Raw genomic sequence first — 22,217 nt, 5'->3', positions numbered from 1 at the left:
TTTTTTTTTAATATTTAATAAGAAGCTGTTAACTTCCGGTGGACCTGACTTGACAAAATGTGTAGTCCTTTCGAAAATATCGTGACGAAACTAATACAAATTAAAACACGTTTAAAAATGCATTCTGAACTAGAAATGAGTAGGCCTACCATATTAGTAATTCATTATTGCATAGTAATTGATATTACTTGTATGCTAATAAAAATTTTGTAATAGCTATACCAAATATATCTATGCTTTCATGTTTGACAATATTATCCATAAGAGTTCAGCCTAAGTTAAGCCTGCATGTCGGCAGCTTCCTTACAAGCCGAGTGAAGTGAGTTCTTATGTGGAAAACTGGTAATGTCAAATGCATCAAGTTATAAATTCTAATCATCACCGACTACATTTTAGAAGGAAAATCGTTTCAAACTTCTATTTGAGTTTTCTCATTCCAGTAAAACAATAATGGAGATTCATCATCATCTTTCTAAGATCTAGCTGAACTTCCTGGAACTAACGTAATCTATAGTCTGGCACATTTAGGGTAATGACTGTCAGCACCCAGAGGAGGGGGGATTGAACCTCTTCCTCCTCCTCCAAAATGTTTGTCCGACTCGTAAAAAAACGTAAAATCTTTTTGTATACTCTCCCCACCCGAAAAAAAGACTTTTGTAACCCTCCCCCCCTTGAAAAAATTCCTGGATACGATCCTGGCTGTCAGTTTATCATATAAACTCTTTACTATAGGGAGTTTGAGAGCTCGGCGTTGATAAAAAAATATAGTAGGACTACGACAAAACCGCAGCAAGCCTGCTTGGCGAGACTTTATAATTTGTGGAATAGTCTATCAAACAGATTTTTTCTCCTATTCCTATCATCGGTTATATTGGCTTTATTCCAGGCGACAAATCATCTTGGAAGGCAATCTTCAGCTCCTAGATTCAGGGAAGCCTTGTGAAATGCACGTGATTTTGTTTGATGACCTTTTACTGATTACGAGAAAGAAGAAGGGCTTATTGAAAAAGGTGAGAACAAATTCGCGAGGGTTATTTTTTGGTAACATTCAACTGACTAAATCAGGCAATTTGGAAGATCATAAAACTTGATGATTTGCCTTTTTTGAAGAATTTCTATTGATACCGCGATAAAACAGGGGTTAATGAGAAAGTTGAGGGGAAGTCCTCCAGACGTCCTTCTTGATGACCTTCCCTTGATAAAATTAAACATATAAGATTCATTAAATAGAACTTTTGTATAATGACTCATTCCTTTTTATGACCAGAAAGGCAAATGATCATTGAAAAAAATGAGCCCAACTTCGTCAGAAACTCAGCTGGATGTTCTTCCACTGATTGTATCCAGCAAATAAAAGTGATTAAACCTAATTTTTTTTTGACAATTCATTCTGTTCATCTTCTGCTGATCATGAGTGTTGGATAAATAAGTAATACTAGGCTACCTAAGGTTATCATTAAAACTGAGTCTACAGTACCCGGGTCGGTGCTCTTTGGGATCCAAAATCAGGATAGCAGTTTATTCATTTTGGAACCCAAAGGCATCTAAAGTCGAGTGAGCAGCCTGATAATCCCGCTAACCTAGGATTTCAATGCTGACTTTTTTTTTTCTTTTTTTTTTTTGGTTACAAGCAATAGCACCAATTCAAGAGAATAAATGGGAGAAGGGGTGACTTTTTTAAGTGAACACACGAGAAAAACTATCTTGGGGACATTTGTTTTTCCCCTCTCCCCCTCAAATATTCTGAGGAGTGGAACCTCTGGGAAATTTCTTCTGCAACTTTCCCCAGTTGGAGCAATCGTGTTTTTTTTTTTTTTTAGCTGAAATAAATGTTTCATTCTTATGACCTCACATTTTCGGCTCTTAAGGGCGGGGGGGGGATGAATTGGCAAATTATCGAATATTTGTTCTCTGTTTTCTTCCATCTACATTATTGACTAATTTTTACCTAAGAAAATGGTTTTTACAAGTAATGATCCCATTGATGCCCATCGGCTACATTACTTTATTGATTTATCCTGAGCACCAATATTAGCAACCAGAATCCCCGATTTCAGGTTAGGTTATTCCGATTTCAAGCTTCAATTTTCTTGGATACCGAAATTAGCATACTATTGTGCCGAATTTAGATCCACAAAGGCCCGACCCAGCTTACTAAGCACCCCTTTTAGTTATAACAGCTACTTAATTCCAATCTCAAATCGCTAATATCATACAAGCCGATCCCATTGGAGGATCAGGGCACAATATGTAAGGGCACAACCGACCAAATATTAGACTTGGTGTGAAACTTCTTTAAAACTACTACATGTTAACCACCAGTATCCTCTCTGCTGAAGAACACTAGAGCTAGAGATTCACCTCCCTAGTTGTAAACCCACTGTAGTCTTACAGTACAAATCTCCAGAACTAGAAATTGAGTAAAAATACACAGTGTGTACCAAAGCACTTACCCGTCTATTCAGCACAAGATCTAATTTAAAAGTGAATATTAACTGAGCAATCTTGCCCTGTATAAGCTGTTCTTTTTTCCCAGACAATTTGTTATCACAAAGAGGTAGGTTAAAAAGGAGGTACCAAGGCTACGGGTGATAGCTGCGTAAATGAGTAATAATGGTCTGTATCAGTGCTTCCACTATGTCGGATTTTTCCGACATTGTCGGATTTTCGGCCCTCTTGTCGGACAAAAAAACTTCGTGGAGGACTTCGGAATTTTCTCAGATTTTTAGTGAAAAAACGGATATTTTTCGGATTAGTGTATTTTTCTAGATTACTCGAGTCTCCAACTCCAATAAAAAAGGATTTTCGAACTAGTAAAATTAGAAGGCCAATTCTGTTAGGGATTTTCGGAACGTCATTAGCGTTAGTGGCGACAGTTTGACAAGTACAATTTTGGAAAATTTGCACATGCTGTGCTTCAATCTGCTTTGATATTTCAGTTAATTTCGAGATCTGAGGAAAGTTAAGGTGAGACTTTTTTCCAATGCCAGTATAAGATTAGAAAGTCTATTGCCAACATAGTAGCCTACAGGAGAGCTAGGCCACCATGGTTTAGTGACACCATGTGCTTCACAGGTTCAGAATGTTTTAATGTCTCAAAATGGCCTACTGAAAAGAAGAATGCAAGTTGGGTGTGGGTCTAGGTATGTAGATCGGTAAAAGACTGGCAATTATGGCACTCTTCTTGAAGTCAAGTTTAATTCTAACAGAGACATTACCCAGAATTTGTCCAGAACTTATCTGCGAAGCACACTTGAACCATCGTAGCTATCATGAGCAGCACTATGGCCACTCAGGATACAATAAATGGATTCTACACCAAGCAGGATAGCCTACATGTAGTCTACATTTACCCTGCATGTGCTGCATGTGTCTGGATCCTGGGTATGGAAGGAGAAAAAAAGAGTTTCTCTGAGCAGTAGGCTATAGCTAACCAGTCAGGAACTCTACTATTTTGCGATCATCACCCAGCCCGGGCAACTTCCTCTAATGGAGAGAATCTGTCTCTTGTCAGTAATGCTCAAAGTGAAATTATTCCCAAGCACAGCTAACTTCCACTTAGGAGAAACATTGGTAGATCTTCTCCTGAGTGGAAATTAGCTCTCTCGGGACTCTATCTCGTTTTGGGCATTCACTAAGTAGTAGCATATCCACTTATTAGGCAAAGTTGGCTTTATTGCGCGATAGTCTCAAAAGAGTAGAGTTCCTGACTGGCTATAACTAGGGTATCCTACAATGAAGGTTTAAAAGGTCAAGAGGGTTTCAATTTCCTTTAAGGCTACTCTGACTATCGTACAGTTTATTTACGCAGGCTTTTTCAGGTTGGTGTAGCCTATGTCATAGATTAGTTTTGTTTTAATATATCAAAAAGTGTCATAGGCTATATAATTCACATTCGTATTTTCTTTTCTTTTTTTTACTATTTAGATCAAGAAAGCTACAATTATTAAGGAAAACTGTATTGAAAACAGCAAACCTATCATTTACGAGATTAATTCAATATCATCTACACAATTATTCAATGTGCTTCACAGGTTCATCTTTTGCTAATATTTCTGTTAAAATGACATTCTGATTTAAGAAGACCAGCTTTCAACAGTTAAGAGACAGTGAATTTCTTTGTTTTTGAAGTAAAGTATACTTTTTAGATCCTATGCTGTAATACACTTATTACATTTTACTTATCAAGTCTGCTTGCAGGAAGTACCATCATGTCGGACAGCTCGTCATCTTCTGAAACTGACATTGAATATCTTAGTGGGGAAGAAAGGCGGAAAAGAAAGGGAGAAGAAAAAAGATCCTTCCCAAGAAATAAGGCTCAGAGGAAAAAAGCCAAATTCAACTGGCTGAATGTGCCTGAATTTAAAGGGTGGCTTGCAAAGGACAAGTCATCTGATGAAAAGGCTTTATGTTCGCACTGCAGTCAGTGCTTGTGTTGTGGTAAATCCGAACTCCGAAAACATGAGAAGAGTGTGAAACACAGTGAAAGTGTAAGGAAATTAAAGGCTTCAAGAAAGCTCACTACAAGAATTGATCATATCCTTACTACAGACAAAAACGAAGAAGAAAGCCTAAAAGCCAAATTGGCTGCTTTCATTGTCGAAAGCAATCTGCCTTTATCATTTATAGAAACTCTTGTACCTTTTCTGAAAAGTTTGCCACACAAGGCTGTTGTTGAAAAAATTAGGCTGGGCAAGCGAAATGTGACAAATGTGATCAGACAGGCATTAGGACCGCACTACAATGAAGTTCTGTGTGATCAGTTGAGATTGACGCCTTTTTCAATCATTATTGATGAAACAACTGATGTGGCAGTAAAAAAAACACCTTGCAATTGCAGTTTTGTTCTGCAATAAGGATTTCAAAGGAGAAGTCGACCTTCTAGATATGGTTGAGTTTTCCGACGGGAAGGGGGAAACTATTTTCAATCTGCTATGCAAAGTTCTTGAAGATAAAAAAATACCTACGGAGAACTGGGTTGGGTTCTGTGCAGACACTTGCAATACTATGTATGGGTGTGAGAACTCCAATGTCAACGGAATCAAATAAAAATTCCCATCTGTGATGTGTGTCAAGTGCAGCAGCTATTCTATTGATTTGGTGGCTTCTTATGCTTGCAAACAATTTCCAAAGCAACTGGAAGGTCTATATCGGACTGTATACGATCACTTCAACATGAGTGCCAAAAGGCGCTCTGAGTTTGAACTACATCAGCTATTTACTGACACCCCAGTCCTGAATGTGCTTGCCCCAGGTCAGACAGGCTGGCTATCACTTCAGATGTGCGTTCAGCGACTATTGCAGAATTGAGATGCACTTTGTAGCTACTTTCAGTTAGTAGTAGCTGAAGATCCCACTCACACAAACGACAGGGCATGGCAAGCCCTAAAGAATCCACTGTTTCGGATTCAGCTTGAGTTCCAGCTCAATGTACTAGAGCTGTTTACAGATTTTAATCTTCTTTTCCAAAGTGAAAAACCGCTGTTCCACAAAATAAAATTATATGTGGAGATAGTCTTGAGAAAACTGGCCATGAAGTTAATGAAGAATAGGTACGTCAGATCAACTTCGCCTTTGAATCTTAACCCCGATAACACGACTGAATACCTTGCAGTGGAAGATGTGTGCTTGGGAGTTGCAGCTCACGAGTCTCTTCAGACCTTGCAATCAGACCCGAGTGCAAAAGCAGATGAACGTGAAGTGAAAGTCATCTATGAATGTGCTCGGAAGTTGTATGTAGAGGCGGTGAAGCAAATCAAGCAGCGATTTTCATTTGAAGATGAACTGTTTACATTGCGCGAAATACTGTGAAAGCTTTGGATATCGGTGCTGTCACTCTTCTCCAAAAGATCCTTCAGCGGTATAAGGCACCATCGTGGGATGCACGAAAAATTATAGAAGAATGGCGGAGTCTACTGATCTTTGATCTTCCAGATGTGACAGATGTCTGGGATTTCTGGCTCCATGGGGCTTCTTTGAAGATGCCAAGTGGTACGCAGAGATTCCCCAACATAGTAGGGGTTGTGCAGTATCTTTTGACCTTGCCGTTTTTGAACGCAGTTGTAGAGCGGTTCTTTTCTACGTTGAAAGACGTGAAAACAGATCATAGGAATTCGCTCAAAAGTGTGACCCTTACCTCTATCATGCAGGCCAAGTCTGGCATGAAAAGAAAGAAACATGTATCCCGCGACTTAGAGGTCGATGCTCCCCTCTTAAAACGACTCAAGTGTGTTAGAGCAAACGCGACCGCAGACGAGAGCTTTCAGTCTAGTGGAACTGCAGCTTTAGTTTAAGTTAGGTGCAGATGAAAGACGTAAGAGGGTAAGGAGCATAAGTGAATGTTTAAGCTGTAAGTATCTCTCCTAAAAGAAAACAAAAATCGAAAACCCTGTTTTGCATTACTTTTCCACTATTCTGGATGTCTCGTACACGGCGAAAATCGCCGGGCTGATCTTGAGAGCGGAAGAGAGATGCATTTTCTTATGCTTCTACAATCAGGTTTACATCGCCCGTTTGGGCATAATCCTATGGACTTGTGCAATCTACAAGGCAGAAGCTACAGCGTTTTTTTTTTTTTTTTTTTTTCTTTTGAATATGCGAAACTATGGCCAAAGACTGCCATACTTGTTTACATTAATAGTCTGATTTTTGATACCAGTTTTCCAATAAATGAATACTCATGAGTAGCTAAGCATTTTTGAAATCGTCACCGCGTTCGTCACCTTCCTAGAGAGCCTGTACTGGACTGGACCATTAGGCCCATAAGGTATAACACTGTCTAGAACGTGGTCAAGATTGCCGCACAGCAGCCCAAGAAGAAGTAGAAGGTGCTCTCGGCCATTTGATCCGATGGAAAAAAGGCAAAGCAGAAGGTAAAATAGTATGGAAAACAAAATAAACAGGCTTTTTTACGCCCAGAAGAGGGATTTTGGTTCACAATTTCGGTTTTTTGTCTTCTTCTTCTTCTTCTAATTCACAGCAGGCGGGCTATTCAGTTGGTACTATTTAGCCCTTTTCATTTTGCTCCACTCTGTGGGCTACAGAGCTACTGGGTTGCTTGTCTCTTATTTATTAGATATTCTCAGATATCTTTCAGTAGATCTTTTGACTCAAGGAGTTCAATTATAAGAAGATAGATATCGATTTCTGGGCTCTGTGTGCAGGTATAGTTGGCTAGGCTCTTGGCTGATAGTGAGATTTTGTGGTGTTTGAAGCATTTTAACAGTTTACAAAGCAAGGTATGTTGTGCAGACGTCAGCATATTACATTCAAATAGGCAATGGTCAATAGTTTCATTTTTTAGTAATAGTAATTTATTAACACACACAAGGACAATACATTTTACTCACTACCGACCCAAGAACCTGGGGTCAGGTTGTCCTAAGGGTAGGCATATATCAAAATTTCATATTCACAACAGAAATATACAACCTAGGCCTAAAAAAAATAAAATAAAAGAAAAATCATTCCCCTTCGCACGCAGTTCCTACCACCAATCACAAAATCACCATACTTATAGTTCATTTGTTCCAGAACGAATTCTATGATAAATTTTAGAAAGATACTTATTGGGAAAGGGGGAAAGGATAGGATTAATTTTATTAAAATTAATATCTGATAGCCTCCATCGGTAAATATCTCTAATTGGGATTGGTCTCCCACTTGGCTGGTCAATATTTATAGCATTTTTTGCTATTTCATCAACCTGATGATTACTACTTATGCCAGAGTGGCTAGGATGGAAAACAAAATAGTATGGAAAGCAAAATAAACAGGCTTTTTTACGCCCAGAAGAGGGATTTTGGTTCACAATTTCGGTTTTTCGTCGAAATTCCGAATTTGTTGCAACTTCTTTTTCTTCTTCACGCGGTTGACGGCGTTTTGAAAACATAGTGTCTTGGCTAATGGTTCACGGCGTCTGAACCGCAAATAGCTGCGTCGTCAGCGCAAGGAATTTCTAGTGCGGCTGCGTGCTAAAAGAAGGGCCAAAAGGATGAAAGCGGGAGTAGCGGGATCGGATCGGGGAACTCAAAGGCGACTCACTGCATCCTTTTCAGCCTAACACAACAGCAAGCTGAAATTCCCAAAATCATTTGCAGAAGAAGACGTTTGAGAAACCATTTTGAGCGGTTCTGAAAGTCTATAATAGTGTAGAAAATGAGAAGCTTTATTCTTGTAGTCGGACTTTTGTCAGATTTTTCGGGTCGAGTTGGACATTTTTCGGATTTCGGACCACCACGGTGTCGGAAAAATAGTCGGATTTTCTGTGGTCGGGTGTCGGAATTTTCAGGATTTTCAAAAAGACGGAACAGAAATCTAGTAGGAACAAAGTGGAAGCACTGGTCTGTATAATGACAGATTAACATCGGTCCGCAAGCAGAGTATGTAAGAAATGAAATAACATTTAGAAGAACATAAACCTTTAAGAATTGAGTATTTGACTGACAAGGTGTCATTCAACACCCACCAATAAAAAATAAGCGAGTACAGCTTTACAAGAAGATTTGTTGGATGATATTCTATTGACAAATAAGAGAGATAAGGCAAAAGTTCTATTTGATGAGTCATCTGCTTGATTAATTTCTATCGATAACGAGAAAGGAAAAAGAGCTATTGAACAAGGAGAGCATACCACCTCCACATCAATCAGACCGATTTCTACTGATCGCCATAAATATATTGGTCTAATGAAAAAGGCAGGTGCAAGCTCATCAGAGCCTCTGCTTGAAGACGTTCTGCTGACCAATTTTGACAAATTAGAGTGCTCAAATAGGATTCTGTCAGTGTTTCACTCTGTTCGATCATCTTTTATTAATGATAAAAAAAGAGAGAAAGCGGCATAATTAAAGAGATATGTACAAAATCTCCAGAAGATGTATGATGTCGTTGAAATCATTTTTTTTTTATTTACTTTCTGTCATTTCAAATAATTTTTCTATTCTTTCGATTTCCAGGTCACTTTGTGATGCTGAACTTCCAAGAATTTTTGTTACCATTCCACTGTGCACATATCGCTAAAAAGATATCTATAAGAAAACTTCTAGAGAAGGTTACCTATAGATTAACATGAAGAAGAGCCACAGCAATAAATAATTTGGCATTCGTCCAGGGCCTTTTTCTGGAATCATTGAAAAACAAAAAAAAAATCGAAACGTAGTCTCTACGCTTGTGCCATTTATATTCCCAAGACTTTCAACTTCCTTTCTTCGCTCCCTGACAATGCTTTCTCTTGTTAAAATTGGATTTGATCCACTTGTATGGGCCTCTCAATCGAACTGGTATCAGAAGGCATCAGTCAGGACGGGTTTGTCAGGTACTGTTAGTTATCGCATTTGTATCCGCCGCGGTGTTAAGCATGTTTCCGTCCTGAGTCATGCGCTACCACTACTTGATAACTCTACCACTATCAGAGTAGTCATTTGACAGATTCCACCACGCTGACGATATTTCTTTCTAAGTTGGTAGAGTAAAACCACTCTTAAATGCTGTTGATGTTTTTCGCTCCAAACTGAATGAAATTGGTCCTTTTTTTGCTTCTTCCAAAACTGAGTTTCTTATTTTTGAATTGATGACCGCCTCCATTGAACCAATTCAAGTTGGTTTAGCTCTTTCAGTTCACTTTGGTATTTACCCCCACTAATTGAAACGTTAATTAAAAACTACAAGACCCTTTATAATTAGAAACTTTTGTTTCTTTGAAACAAAAGTAATAAAGTTCTACATACATCCTACCAGGCTAAAGGCCCAGCTATCGTCGCCCTTATGCCTCTGCCAGTGCTTTTTGGGTTTCCCTATTTGAAACTGTGATAGATTTTTGACGATCGTTTTATTTTGAGATTTATTAATAAGGGATGCCCTGTCATCTAGGTTCGCTGACCAAGACAATGGATTGAGAATTCCCATCTGATTATTCTCTTGTCAAGTGTTGTTGGGCATGGTATTTCATAGTACTAGAAATGGGTTTTTATGCCGAATAGGCACTTAAATGTCTAAATTGTTGATAGTTGTGTATAATCTTCGTCTTCTACCGTTTTTTTTAAACGCTCCAATCAAGTACGGTTTCGTCATGTACGGTAACATGTACGTCATGTACGGTTTCGTCAGGTAACAACAAATTATTATTATTTAGATTATTGAGCCCTATCGACAATGGGTTCTTTGGTTGTTTCATCACATTGATTTGGTTTATTTTGGTACTAAAATTTTTTAATTATTCAATTAATATTAAATTAATAATTAAAATATGATCTAAAGTTAAATCCAATTATTATTTAAATTTCAAGCTATCTGAATTACTCAGCTATATTTGAGAGTTGTTAGGCGTATTTTGGACGTTTTAAAACATTGATGCGGCTCATTTTAATGGAGACTTTGTTCCAATTAATTTAATTAACTTTATGCTAATTTTTAAACTAAATTGTTCTCAAAATTGAATTCAGTTGCCGTATTGTTTGAATTTCATATTATTTATTTATTTTGTTACATTGGTGAGTTTTTGCTTTGGATTAATGTACCCCAATTTTGTAAGTATGCCCCAATTGTGGACCTATTTAATTAAATTATTGTTAAAATTATAAATCAAACTATTATCTAAAATTAAATTAAATTGTCATTTATGAATTAGGGTATTTAAATTACTGGACTCATTTGAATTAATGAAACTAATGTATTTGTAAACTGAATTACTTTACTAATAGGATTTAATTTAATTAACAGGATTTTTAACTAAAACTAAACTCAATTAATATTCAAATTTCACATTATTTCAATTATTGAGTTTTATTGAAGGGTTGGTGCCTTGGATGTTTAAAACATTAATGTGGCCCATTTTAGTTCTGAACTTATTTGAAATATTTAAGTTAAATCGCTATTAAGTTAATTTTTGCACTTATCATTAAACTATAAATTAAGTTTTTACCCAGAATTGAATTAAATTGTTATTCAAATATCATATTACATTATCTAGATTGTTGAGCTATATTAGAGAGTTGATGCTTTGAATGTTTCAAAAATTAGTGTTAGCAATATAGTACAGATCTTGTTTAAATCTATTAAATAAAATTGTTATTAAGTCAAATTATCTATTACTGTTAGTTATAAACTAAATTGTTATCTTAAATTTAATTCAGTTATCATCTAAATTTCTTATTAATTGTGCTATTAAGCGAAGTTGAAAACCTGGTGCTTTGAATGTTTCTAAACAAGTGGGTACAAGTACATTAAACGTACTCTTTTATATACTGCATATGGAATGTCAAACTGGAGATGCTATAGATACCGGGAGAGATACCCGCCAGATTGGTTATTTCAAGGCACCGCTATTGAGAATTGGAATGCAAAGAGTAGTTTTCATTGCGTTTACGATATTAAAACAATTGTTTTTTGGGGGTTTAGGGGAGGAAAAAGGTACCTAGGTTAGGTTACGTATTTAATATACGGTATACTTTACCCCCCCCCCTCTAATGTGCAAATATATAACCAAAATTTGTTTCTAAACTATTATATATTCATCCTATTTCATTTTATTTCGTTAGCATTAACCAAACTTGACTTTTTAGCAGTATATAAAAGAGACAATTACCATCAAGTGCACGGCCCACTTTAGTACTTGTATAATTCGCTTAAAATAGAATTATAATCCATTTTTTTTTTTTTTTAGAAATCTTCCTTATCAGAAAATTGGCCAGCAAGTTGTAGTCGTCCTTGCGCAGATAGAACTTCTGACAGCTTAATGCGCCTTGTTGTTCATAAGCAACCTCTGTCATTAGATCGGTTCTTCATTCACGAGGTGACACCACAAGAGGCCCTTGCGTCGAAGCTAGATCATTCATTTGTGATTATTATTCTGAATCGATTCCAGCAAATTACAAACGTACATACATTCCAAGCTAATACAGATGTCACTAAGGTAAGTCTGGATTACTTATGCGGGGCTCCCACGGCGTCAATAAAGCTGTCCACAAAGTTAATATACCGCGTTTCTCGCGTAACTTCGTTAACTTTATTGCTGTCGGAAAAAACGTTGAACTTTATTTAACTTTTTCAAAAAAGTCCGCAAAGTTCAACCAATAGAAAAAGACTTGTGGAAAATTTCTAATAAACCCAAGACAAATTAGTGTCCACATATATAATAGTGTATAATTGTTATATATTTTGCTTGGTAAAAGAATAGGGGTTAGACAAAAAATATTTTCATTTACTATTAAAAGAAAAAAAAATGCTTAAAAGATGGTTTCCTCAACTCCACGTCTGATTATTACAGTTATTTTCTATGAAAAATTGCTGTGTATTCAAAAAGGTGAAATCCTTGTGCGAGTGGGACAAACTTTATGGTCTGCAATTTCATAAAAAACCTTATTAACTTTATTGACGCCGTTGGAGCCCCGCATTAGAGGGTGTTCTAGAACTCAGCCATTTAGAATTAGAATTAATTATTTGTTGTTCCCAGGCTACATAATAATTATTTCAGCAATTAAGTTCTGATACATCCTCAGTAGCAAAAGAGCCTTCGTGGCTTTGATTAATGATTTTCTAATCTAATACATATGTTACCAAGGTTTATTTATAGTCTATGCCTATTATGTTCCTATTGTACAAAGATTACAGTTGAAATGAAAAAAAAAATTGGAGTAAAAAATCTTTCAGATCTATAGCGCCATTTAACGAAAGTTTTAAAAGGCAATGTTTTTAATTTATCCCAGTTGAGAGATACACCAATAATTTTCTATCGAGAAAAGAAAGAGTTGTAGGTTATTGAGCTCTGCCGCATAATCAGCTAACATAATTGATTTAGTAGGGTTCAATGTACGCTATTGAATGCAATTTAATAAAAAAACAAGTTTTTTAAACTGAAAGTAAGGAGCGACATTAAAACTTAAAACGAACAGAAATTATTCCGTATATGAAAGGGGCTGTCCCCTCAACGCTTCGCTCTTTACGCTAAAGTTTTTTATTGTTTAAAAAAAATAAAGTTGTGAGACAGAGTCAAACTTTAGCGTAAAGAGCGAGGCGTTGAGGAGGGGACAGTCCCTTTCATATACGGAATAATTTCTGTTCGTTTTAAGTTTTAATGTTGCTCCTTACTTTCAGTTTAAAAAATACTGATAATAACAAATTACTGGATTTTTAAGGGCTGAGAGACCCCTACGCAAAGGCTCCTATAGTTCCTTCTATGCTTACAATACTCAGAACGGGTTAAGCACGCTTGCCTTGTTTTTGAACTAAAATTATACTAAATGATTAATATCAATAATCGTAATTGGTATTTTCAGCCTAAGACAATCAGTAAAAAAAATTACTAGATTTATAAAATGGAATTTTTGAGACAAATGTTTCCAAAGCTAGGTCACTAAAACTTTCTTTTATTTATCGAATTGCACCAATTCGTGTTCCTACATCTTATTTTAGTTCTCAAGAGACCTAGGAGTTCCTTATTTTCAAATGCTTCTGCGTAGCCACAGTAAGGAGAATATACAGTAACGACAAAGGCTATACTCTCCATTAATAGACCCTGGTGGCACGCCGATAAGGGAAGACCGGCGGCGGTGGGGCCACAATATAGCAGCGGTGGCGCGGCACCGGTGCGCCACCAATGATTTTTCTACGCCTGTGAGATGTCGGCGGTGCGCCGCCAGCGCGATCAATGTTGACCGCAAACATTAGTGTTTTCATCAGTCTTTCTCAAATCCCAGCTTGAATCAAACAGTTCGTGGTAAAGAACTGTAAGTAAGGAGCGACCCAACTCAATAGTAACTGAAACTCTAAAAAACGGAATTTTGATACCAATAGATGTTTCAAAAGAATCAGATTTAAATGCTGGTTTCAAATATATAAGCTTTATCAAGTTTAGTCTCACCCATCAAAAGTTACGTGCCTGAGAAACTTTGCCTGATTTTCGAAAAAAGGGGGAAAGACCCCCTAAAAGTTATAGAACCTTAATGGAAATTACACCATCATATTCAGCGTATCAGAAACCCTACTGTAGAGATTTCAAGCACCTATTTACAAAAATGTGGAATTTTGTATTTTTTTGCCAAAAGAAAGATCACAGATGCGTGTTTATTTGTTTTTTTTTCTTTTCCCCAGGGGTAACCGTATTGACCCAGTGGTCCTAGAATATCGTAAGAGGGCTCATTGGAACGGAATTTAAAAGTTCTAGTGTCCTTTTTAAGTGAAGAAAAAAATGGAGGGCAACTAGGCCCCCTCCCACACTCATTTGTTTCCCAAAGTCACCCAATTAAAATTTTGAGATAGCCATTTTGTTCAGCATAGTCGAAAATATAGTAAACATGTCTTTTAGGATGACTTACTCCCCAACGGTTCCCAGGGGAAGGGCTGCAAGTTATGAACTTTGCCCATTGCTTACATATTGTATTGGTTATTGGGAAGTATACAGACATTTCCAGAAAGGATTTTTTTTATGGTGGGAGGGGGGCTGGAGGAGGGGGTTACTTTGGAGAATCTTTCCGTGGAGGATGTTTCTTTGGGGTAAGGGATATTTCTATGAAGGGGGCGCCGGATTTCCAAGCATTATTTAAAAAACGATCAGAAATTAAATTTAAAAAAAACAAGTTTTTTCAACTAAAAGTTAGAAGCATCATTAGAACTTAAAACGAACAGAAATTGTTAAGTTTATGAGGGGGGTTTCCCCCAAGTCATTACCTCGCTCTTTACGCTACAGTTTTTTTTTAGTGCTTTCAAAAGAGCTATCTATTCTAATTAAACCGCCTTTGTGATTCAGGGGTTTGTGAATTAAAATTTTTTTAACTTTTAACGTAAAGAGCGTGGTATTGACTAAGGGGAGAACCCCATCATATACGTAATAACATATACGCAATAAACAAAACAATAAAAAAACAAGCGATACGGCTCAATAGTAATCGAAACTTTTAAAAACGGAATTTTGATGTCAATAAATGTATCAAAAGAATGGGCTTATAATGTGATTCTAAATATATAAATTTTATTAAGTTTAGTATTACTCATCAAAGGCTACGAGCCTGAGAAAATTTACCTGATTTTTTAAAAAGGGGAGAAACATCCCCTACAAGTGAAAGAATTTTGCTGAAAATCACACCGTCAGATTCAGCGTGTCAGAAAACCCTATTACATAGGTTTCAAGCTCATATCTGCAAAAATCTGCAACTTAGTATTTTTTGTCAGAAGAAAAATATACGAATATAGAAGTTTGTTACGTAAGTTAATTTGTAAATTACGTCAGAACCAAATTTAGAGACAGCCATTTAGCAAAAGAAAAGTAAAATTTTTATGCAAATTTTGTTTACTTATTCATTGACGGTGAGCCAAAATAAAAGCTGCATTAACTAAAAAACGATCAGAAATTAAATAAAAAAACCAAGTTTTTTAAACTGAAAGTAAGCAGCGACATTAAAACTTAAAACGAACAGAAATTATTCCGTATATTAAAGGGACTGTCCCCTCCTCACCCCCTCGCTCTTTACGCTAAAGTTTGACTCTGTCTCACAACTTTATTTTTCAAACAATAAAAAACTTTAGCGTAAAGAGCGAGGCGTTGGGGAGGGGACAGCCCCTTTCATATACGGAATAATTTCTGTTTGTTTTAGGTTTTAATGTCGCTCCTTACTTTCAGTTTAACAAACTTTTTTTTTTTTCTACAATAGATTCGGGCCTATTCATGAGTTAAAAACTTCGCAAGTCGCTTGCTGCACGCTGGTCTTCTTCGTTATTCATCAAGAGAAGTAGAAATCTGGTAGAAACGAAATAGCTGTGGCGTTTCAGATCCCTTGCATAATAGTTGAAATAATAGATAATAGATTGTGGCATTCAATAAGATCCAAGGAATCTGATTAAAAGGGAGCACACAAAAAACGGATCGGATTTTATGCTCATTTCAAATATATAAATTTCATTAAGTTTAGTGTTACCCATCTAAAGCCACGAGCCTGAAAATATTTGCCTTATTTTCTAGAAAGGGGGAGAACACCCCCTAAAGTCATAGAATCTTAATGAAAATCACACCATCAGTTTCAGTGCATCAGATAAGCCTATAGTAGAGAGTTAAAGCTCATATATGGAAATATGTGTAATTTTGTATTTTTTTTCTGCCAGAAGAAAGATCACGGATGCTTTTTTATTTGTTTGTTGTTTTTTTTTCTTCCCAGGGGTGATCGTATCTACGCAATGGTTCTTTATATATTGCTAGAGGGTACATTCAGACGGAAATCAAAAGTTCTAGTGTCCTTTTTAAGTGACCGAAAAATTGGAGGGTAACTAGGCCCCTACCCCCACTCATTTTTTCCCAAAGTCACCGGATCGAAATTTTGAGATAGCCGTTTGTTCAACATAGTCGAGAAATTTAATAACTTTTAGGTGTAAAATGACCCGCCACAGTCCCCGGGAGAAGGGCTGCATGCAAGTTGTGAACTTTACCTATTGCTTACATATAGTATTTGCTATTGGTAAGTATACAGTCATTTTTTCTTGGGGGGGGGTGTGTGCTTGGGGTGAATTTCTAAGGAGAGTTCTTTTTAATTGTCTTACATTCTCTTTGCCAAATTTTTTATATGGATATGTTCCGGGGGGATTATCCGGGGGCTTTTTTCCACGCGTTTTGTTTTCTGGGAAATAGTTTCCACAGAAGGGGACATTTCTTTAGTGACCGAGAAACCGATTATAGATTAAAGTCTTATTGCAATGAAACAATGCTAAGGAGAATTTTTCAGGGTGAATCTTCCACAAGCAATTTTACAGAAAGGGGGGGGGGGACTGTCTGGCAAGAATTTGACGGGGGGATGCACTTTACGTTGGATAAAATTTCCACAGAGGAGTTCCTAGACGGGGAGGGGTATATTTCATAGAGGGTGAGCCAGATTTAGCGGCAATATTTGAAAAACAAACAGAAATTATGCCATATATGAAGGGATGCCCCCTCCTCAATACCTTATTCTCTATGATAAAGTTTGACTGTTTACAAATTTAAACACAGGGGCTGTTTAATTAGAATAGAAAGATTTTTTTAAAAGCGCTAACAGCTTTAGCGTAAAGAGCAAGGTATTGAAAAGGGGATGACCCTTCATATTCCGATTAAATCTGCCAGAACTAATATGCAAATTTTTTTTAATTTTCATGCACGGTGAGCCAAAATCGAACCTGCATTAGTTGAAAAACATTCAGAAATTAAATAAAAAACAAATTTGTTTTTACTGAAAGTAAGGAGCGACATTAAAACTTAAAACTAACAGCAATTATTCCGCATATGAAAGGGGCTGTCCCCTCCTCAACGCCTTGCTCGTTACGCTAAAGTTTGATTCTTTTTCACCACTCTACTTTATAAAACAATAAAAGTTTTCAAAATCACACCATCAGATTCAGCGCATCAGAGAACCCAACTGTAGAGGTTTCAAGCTCCTATCTGCAAAAATGTGGAATTTTGTATTTTTTGCCAGAAGAAAGATCATGGATGCGTGTTTATTTGTTTTTTCGTTGTTTTTTTTTTCAGGGGTGATCGTATCGACCCAGTGGTCCTAGAATGTCGTGAGAGGGCTCATTTGAACGGAAATTACATGTTCTACTGCCCTTTTTGAGTAACCACAAAAATTGGAGGACATCTAGGCCCCCTCCCACGCTAAGTTTTCCCAAAATCGCCAGATCAAAGTTTTGAGATATCCATTTTGTTTAGCATGGTCGAAACATCTAATAACTATGTCTTTGAGGACGACTTAATCCCCCACAGTCTCTGGGGGAAGGGATGCAAGTTATGAAATTTGCCCATTGTTTACATATAGGCCTAGTATTGGTTGTTGGGAAGTATACAGACATTTTCAGGGGGTGATTTTTCTGTTGGGGGTGGGAGGGAGGGGTTACGTGGGAGGATCTTTCCATGGAGGAATTTTTCATGGGGGAAGAGAATCCCAGCATTATTTAATAAACAATCAGAAATTAAATAAAGTGTCTGAAGGTGTAATAAATAAAAAAAAAATTTTTTCAACTGAAAGTAAGGAGCAATGTTAAAACTTAAAATGAACAGAAATTATTACGCATATGAGGGGATCGTCTCCTCCTCAATACCTCGCTCTTTACGCAAAAGTATTTTTAGTAATTTCAAAAGAGCTATTTATTCTAATTAAACGGCCTTTGTGATTCAGGGTTCATTCTTAAAGAATTGGAAAAAAATTGAACTTTAGCGTCAAGAGCGAGGTGTTGAAGAAGGGGTGAACCCCCTCATATACGTAATAAAATCATAAGAATATAGAAGTGCGTTACGTAAGTTAATTCGTAAGTTACGTATATTTATTACTAATAAAAACGCTCGTAAATAAAATTAAAATTTCTAGTGCCCTTTTTAAGTAACCCAGGAAATTGGAGGGCAGCTAGGCCCCCTCCCCCGCCCTTTTAGTTGCTTTTTATTGTTTTAAAAAGTAGAGTTGTGAGAAAGAGTCAAAATTTAGCGTAAAGAGAGGGGTGTTGAGGAGGGGCAGCTCCTTTTATATACGGAATAATTTCTGTTCGTTTTAATATCATTCCTTACTTTCAGTTTTAAAAAACTTGTTTTTTTTATTTAATCTATGGATAGAGCTATCATAACTTACGATAGAAGTTACGAATAGTGGTAAATTTGCGTGGCTCATCAACAATTACTCTTCTAATTCTCTTTAACAAAGTTAACTTCCAGAAACCGGTTTAGTTTATAAAAAAAAACCTGATAAGGTATTTTAAGCTACCTACCTCTGTTAATTTCCCTTTTCAAAACAATTGCTTACCGTGAACTCATGAAACTGCCGTACTCTTTAAAGAAAATTTTCAGATAGTAATCAGCAGGCCTAAATGAGACCTGAGAAGATGAATAGAAGATCTTAATTTCAAACCCTCTCTGCTTCTGAGTCTTGAAATGTTCCTTTAATGCAGATACAGAGTTGTCTTAGTATTGGGAACATAAAATATATTGGCTTAGAATTGGGTAAAAATTAGTTTCGGCTTAGAATTCAGCTCAAGTTCAGGAGACTACTTTGCTAAGACTCATGGTCCGGGAAAAGCAAAGTTTAACCAAATAAGATTTTCTAATGTTCACTCTGGTAAAAGAGGGGTATAGGGGACTTCATCTCTTATAATAAGGCAGGGAGCTAATTACTTTAAAATTACCTCCCAACATCATTTTTGGGTTTTACATCCGTTCCTGAAAGTTTCTTTGACATAGGGTATCGTGAAAATAAGTTGTTGAGAAGTTACGGTACTGCGAATAAGCTGTTTAAGATGTATAATCTAGGAGAAGCAAAGTCAAAGCAGAGCAAGTTTTTTTTTTTTTTACAGGGTTATAGGATCTTTCACCCAGTTCAATGAAAAATTGGAGCCATTCTTAAAAATACTCTTTCAGAATCTATCCCAGGGCGTGAGTCTATTCCTGAAAGTTTTATTGACGTTCAACATTAAAAATATGACTTTTCGGGAAACTAAAGGCCCACGAATAAATTAGTTAAGACCTAATGTCCAGGAGAATCAGAACTAAAGCGAAGCAATTTTTTCAGATAGAGGAGGGTTGCAGGATCTTTTTCCCTTATAACAAAGCGGGATTTAGAGTTGGGAGCTTCTCAATGCCTTCCCAGTATTCATATTGCTCCTTAGATCTATTCCAGAAAGTATTATTAGCCTAGGACAAAGGGAATATAACTTTTTGAGATTTTTCACATCCTTATGCCCGTGCCACATCATAGTCACATCTATCGATAAAGAAAGCCAAATATCATTAAAGACATGGCAATTTTCTTGATTTTAGCGTCACACTGGTATTTAAAAAGCAAAAAATCTAAATTGCAAGAAATTAGTTTACAGAGCTTGCACCAACAGCAATTTGTGTCCAACTGTTCTCTACTAGTACTAATTCTTCTTAACTTTTGTCAGATTCCTCTCCCAGATAGAAAAACCGCTGTTTTAAGTTTCCATCTTTTCTAATTTTTAAAAGTGTGCCTTAAGCGTTGACTCTGATTGGTCAGTCAAGAAATTTATTCTTGAAAGTTGAACAATGTTCAACTCAAGAAATTACTAACGGCGACCGTAATTGGCGCTGTAGTCGCGCGTAATTTAGATTTTATCGACAAGTGTGACTATAATGTGGCACGGGCATTATACTACCAAGATGAGAATAATAACCTGGAAGGAAGCCAATTGGATCTGGCTTACTGATGCAAGGAAAGAAATTTTGGGTTTTAGAGCACTTAACAAGTGCTGAATCATCAGTGTTAATGCAAGAACAAAACGCTAGTTTGATGTTAAACGCTAGTTAAAGTTTTTTGATTATAAATTATTAATAATAATGAAATTGTGCAGTAATAATTTGATATTTTGTATGGGAATTGCAAACGAGTGAAGTATTAATATATTCAAGTTTCTTCTCTGGGTTACTCTGAAAGAAAACTTGGGTTAGACAATTTTAGATCTTTTTTTAAAACAAGAAATATAGATGTTATTCATTTTATTTATGATATACACCTATGCTTGAATACAGTCCAGTCCCATGGAAATGTCCAGTTCGAATCATGAGGACTTTTTGATGATGGGGCTAAATCGGCTTGTCTTGCATTTTTAGAGTATTGTCAGTGTCTTAAACTGAATGTTGTATATCTATTGAATAAATAAAACAATCTTCACATCGGTAAGGAATTGTGGATCATCTTAAACAGAACCATACTAGATAAACGCATTTTCCATTATTCTGGTAGTTACAAGTGCTTCCGGGTACATTTTATACTGATGTTGCCAGGCTGCTGCGTAGATTGAAAGTTGGCAAATATCTTTTTTTTTGTTGTAGAATTAGTAATTTTGGTTTTTTTTTATTTGGACTCGGCTCTCGGTTCGTCAACTTAGAATATATACTATTAATCTAAACATAAATTTGCAAGTATGCCACCTATATACTTGGTCAATGTTTGCATTTCTCAGCTCTGGAAACAACCATGTGGCGCAGTGACGGTATACAACGTGTACCTGACCATATCCTACAAGCTTACTCAAATTGTACCAATTTTTTTGCGTAAATAGTATCAGAACCAACGATAGCTGCAACCATTCTGCAAAGTACTTATTTCTTGTTATACAGTCCGTAGGTTATACAATCATTATACTGTGAGTAGGTTTTATGGAAATTGTACTGAATTGTATGCATTGTTTTGTTAAGTTATTTCAGGAATATGAAGTTATTTCTGGCAGCAAAGCCTGTCAAATCTTGTAGCAGGAGGTGGAAGGGATAATATTTATTTTTCTAATTCTCAGTAAAGAAGATGTGCCAAGGTTTTTTGTTTCATTTTTGATAACACTTGAAAACACTTCCTCAATTAATCACAGGTGCTCCTGGTCAGTGAAGTTGAACATAGTAGACAAACAAGTAGTTTTACAATAACAAATGGTAAAATAATAAATGAGGTGAAATAATAGAATGGTAAAATGGTAAAATAGATGCTCTAAGGCCTTTTGGTTGTTCAGGTATAACTTACAGAAATTTCAAGCCAATCAAAACTCAGTTTACACGCAACGTCCTGCGGTAGTAAATTCCATTAACACTCTACTTGAGTTCATATTTAATGTTTTTTAACAATTTTATTTGATGTTAAAACTAACTTTTTTTTGATATTTCAGCTTAACTGGACAACTAAAATCCGTGAGACTCAAGAAAGATGGAAGCACACTCTTCGGAACACAGTCTTTCGTACGCAAAAACTAAATCAAGCTCGATCAGGAGTGCGTAACTCATCAGAATGCTGAAATTCATATTAATGACTGAGATCAGAAGAATTTATTCAGAGCTGAGGTTGAGCTTATTAACCTGTCAACTAACATTTAGACGCCATTAAGTTGAGATTTTGGGCAAGATTTGGTTATGTTTTTTCCAGTTATGCAGTTTATACAGGACGAAGTTTATCCTGCAGTTTATCCTGTTTATATAGGACGTCACTTGCACTTATTTATTCCTTGTAACATATCAGACAACTTTTCAAGTACCTATCCTCCTAACTTCTGACGCCATTTACACCTCGTGATTAGTATTCTTGGTCTGCTTGAACACACTCATTAAGACCATTAAGTTCAAGAAAGATGGAAGCACACTCTTCGGAACACAGTGTTTCGTACACAAAAACTAAATCAAGCTCGATCAGGAGTGCGTAACTCATCAAAATGCTGAAATTCATATTAATGACTGAGATCAGAAGACTTTATACACCTCGTAATTGACATTTTAGCCAAGATTC

At 36.4% G+C, this 22,217-nt stretch overlaps 1 protein-coding gene across 1 annotated transcript in view; it reads left to right on the top strand.

Moving 5' to 3' along the window:
- The window catches only part of LOC148943445 (uncharacterized), a 518,252-nt gene extending 496,325 nt beyond the window's left edge, over nt 1-21,927 (top strand). Inside the window, exons 18-20 of the mRNA XM_089101138.1 lie at nt 887-1,010; nt 11,660-11,908; nt 21,607-21,927. Of these exons, the coding sequence (XP_088957264.1) occupies nt 887-1,010; nt 11,660-11,908; nt 21,607-21,732 (499 nt within the window). The 3' untranslated portion in view covers nt 21,733-21,927. The remainder of the gene's footprint in view (nt 1-886; nt 1,011-11,659; nt 11,909-21,606) is intronic.
- Nucleotides 21,928-22,217: the final 290 nt, after the last annotated feature.

Source organism: Artemia sp. Qi Xiang Cuo, chromosome 15 (genome assembly GCF_049724085.1).
Source record: "Artemia sp. Qi Xiang Cuo chromosome 15, ASM4972408v1, whole genome shotgun sequence".
NCBI classification, from domain to species: Eukaryota; Metazoa; Arthropoda; class Branchiopoda; order Anostraca; family Artemiidae; genus Artemia; species Artemia sp. Qi Xiang Cuo.
This window is presented reverse-complemented; position numbering and strand designations above follow the sequence as displayed.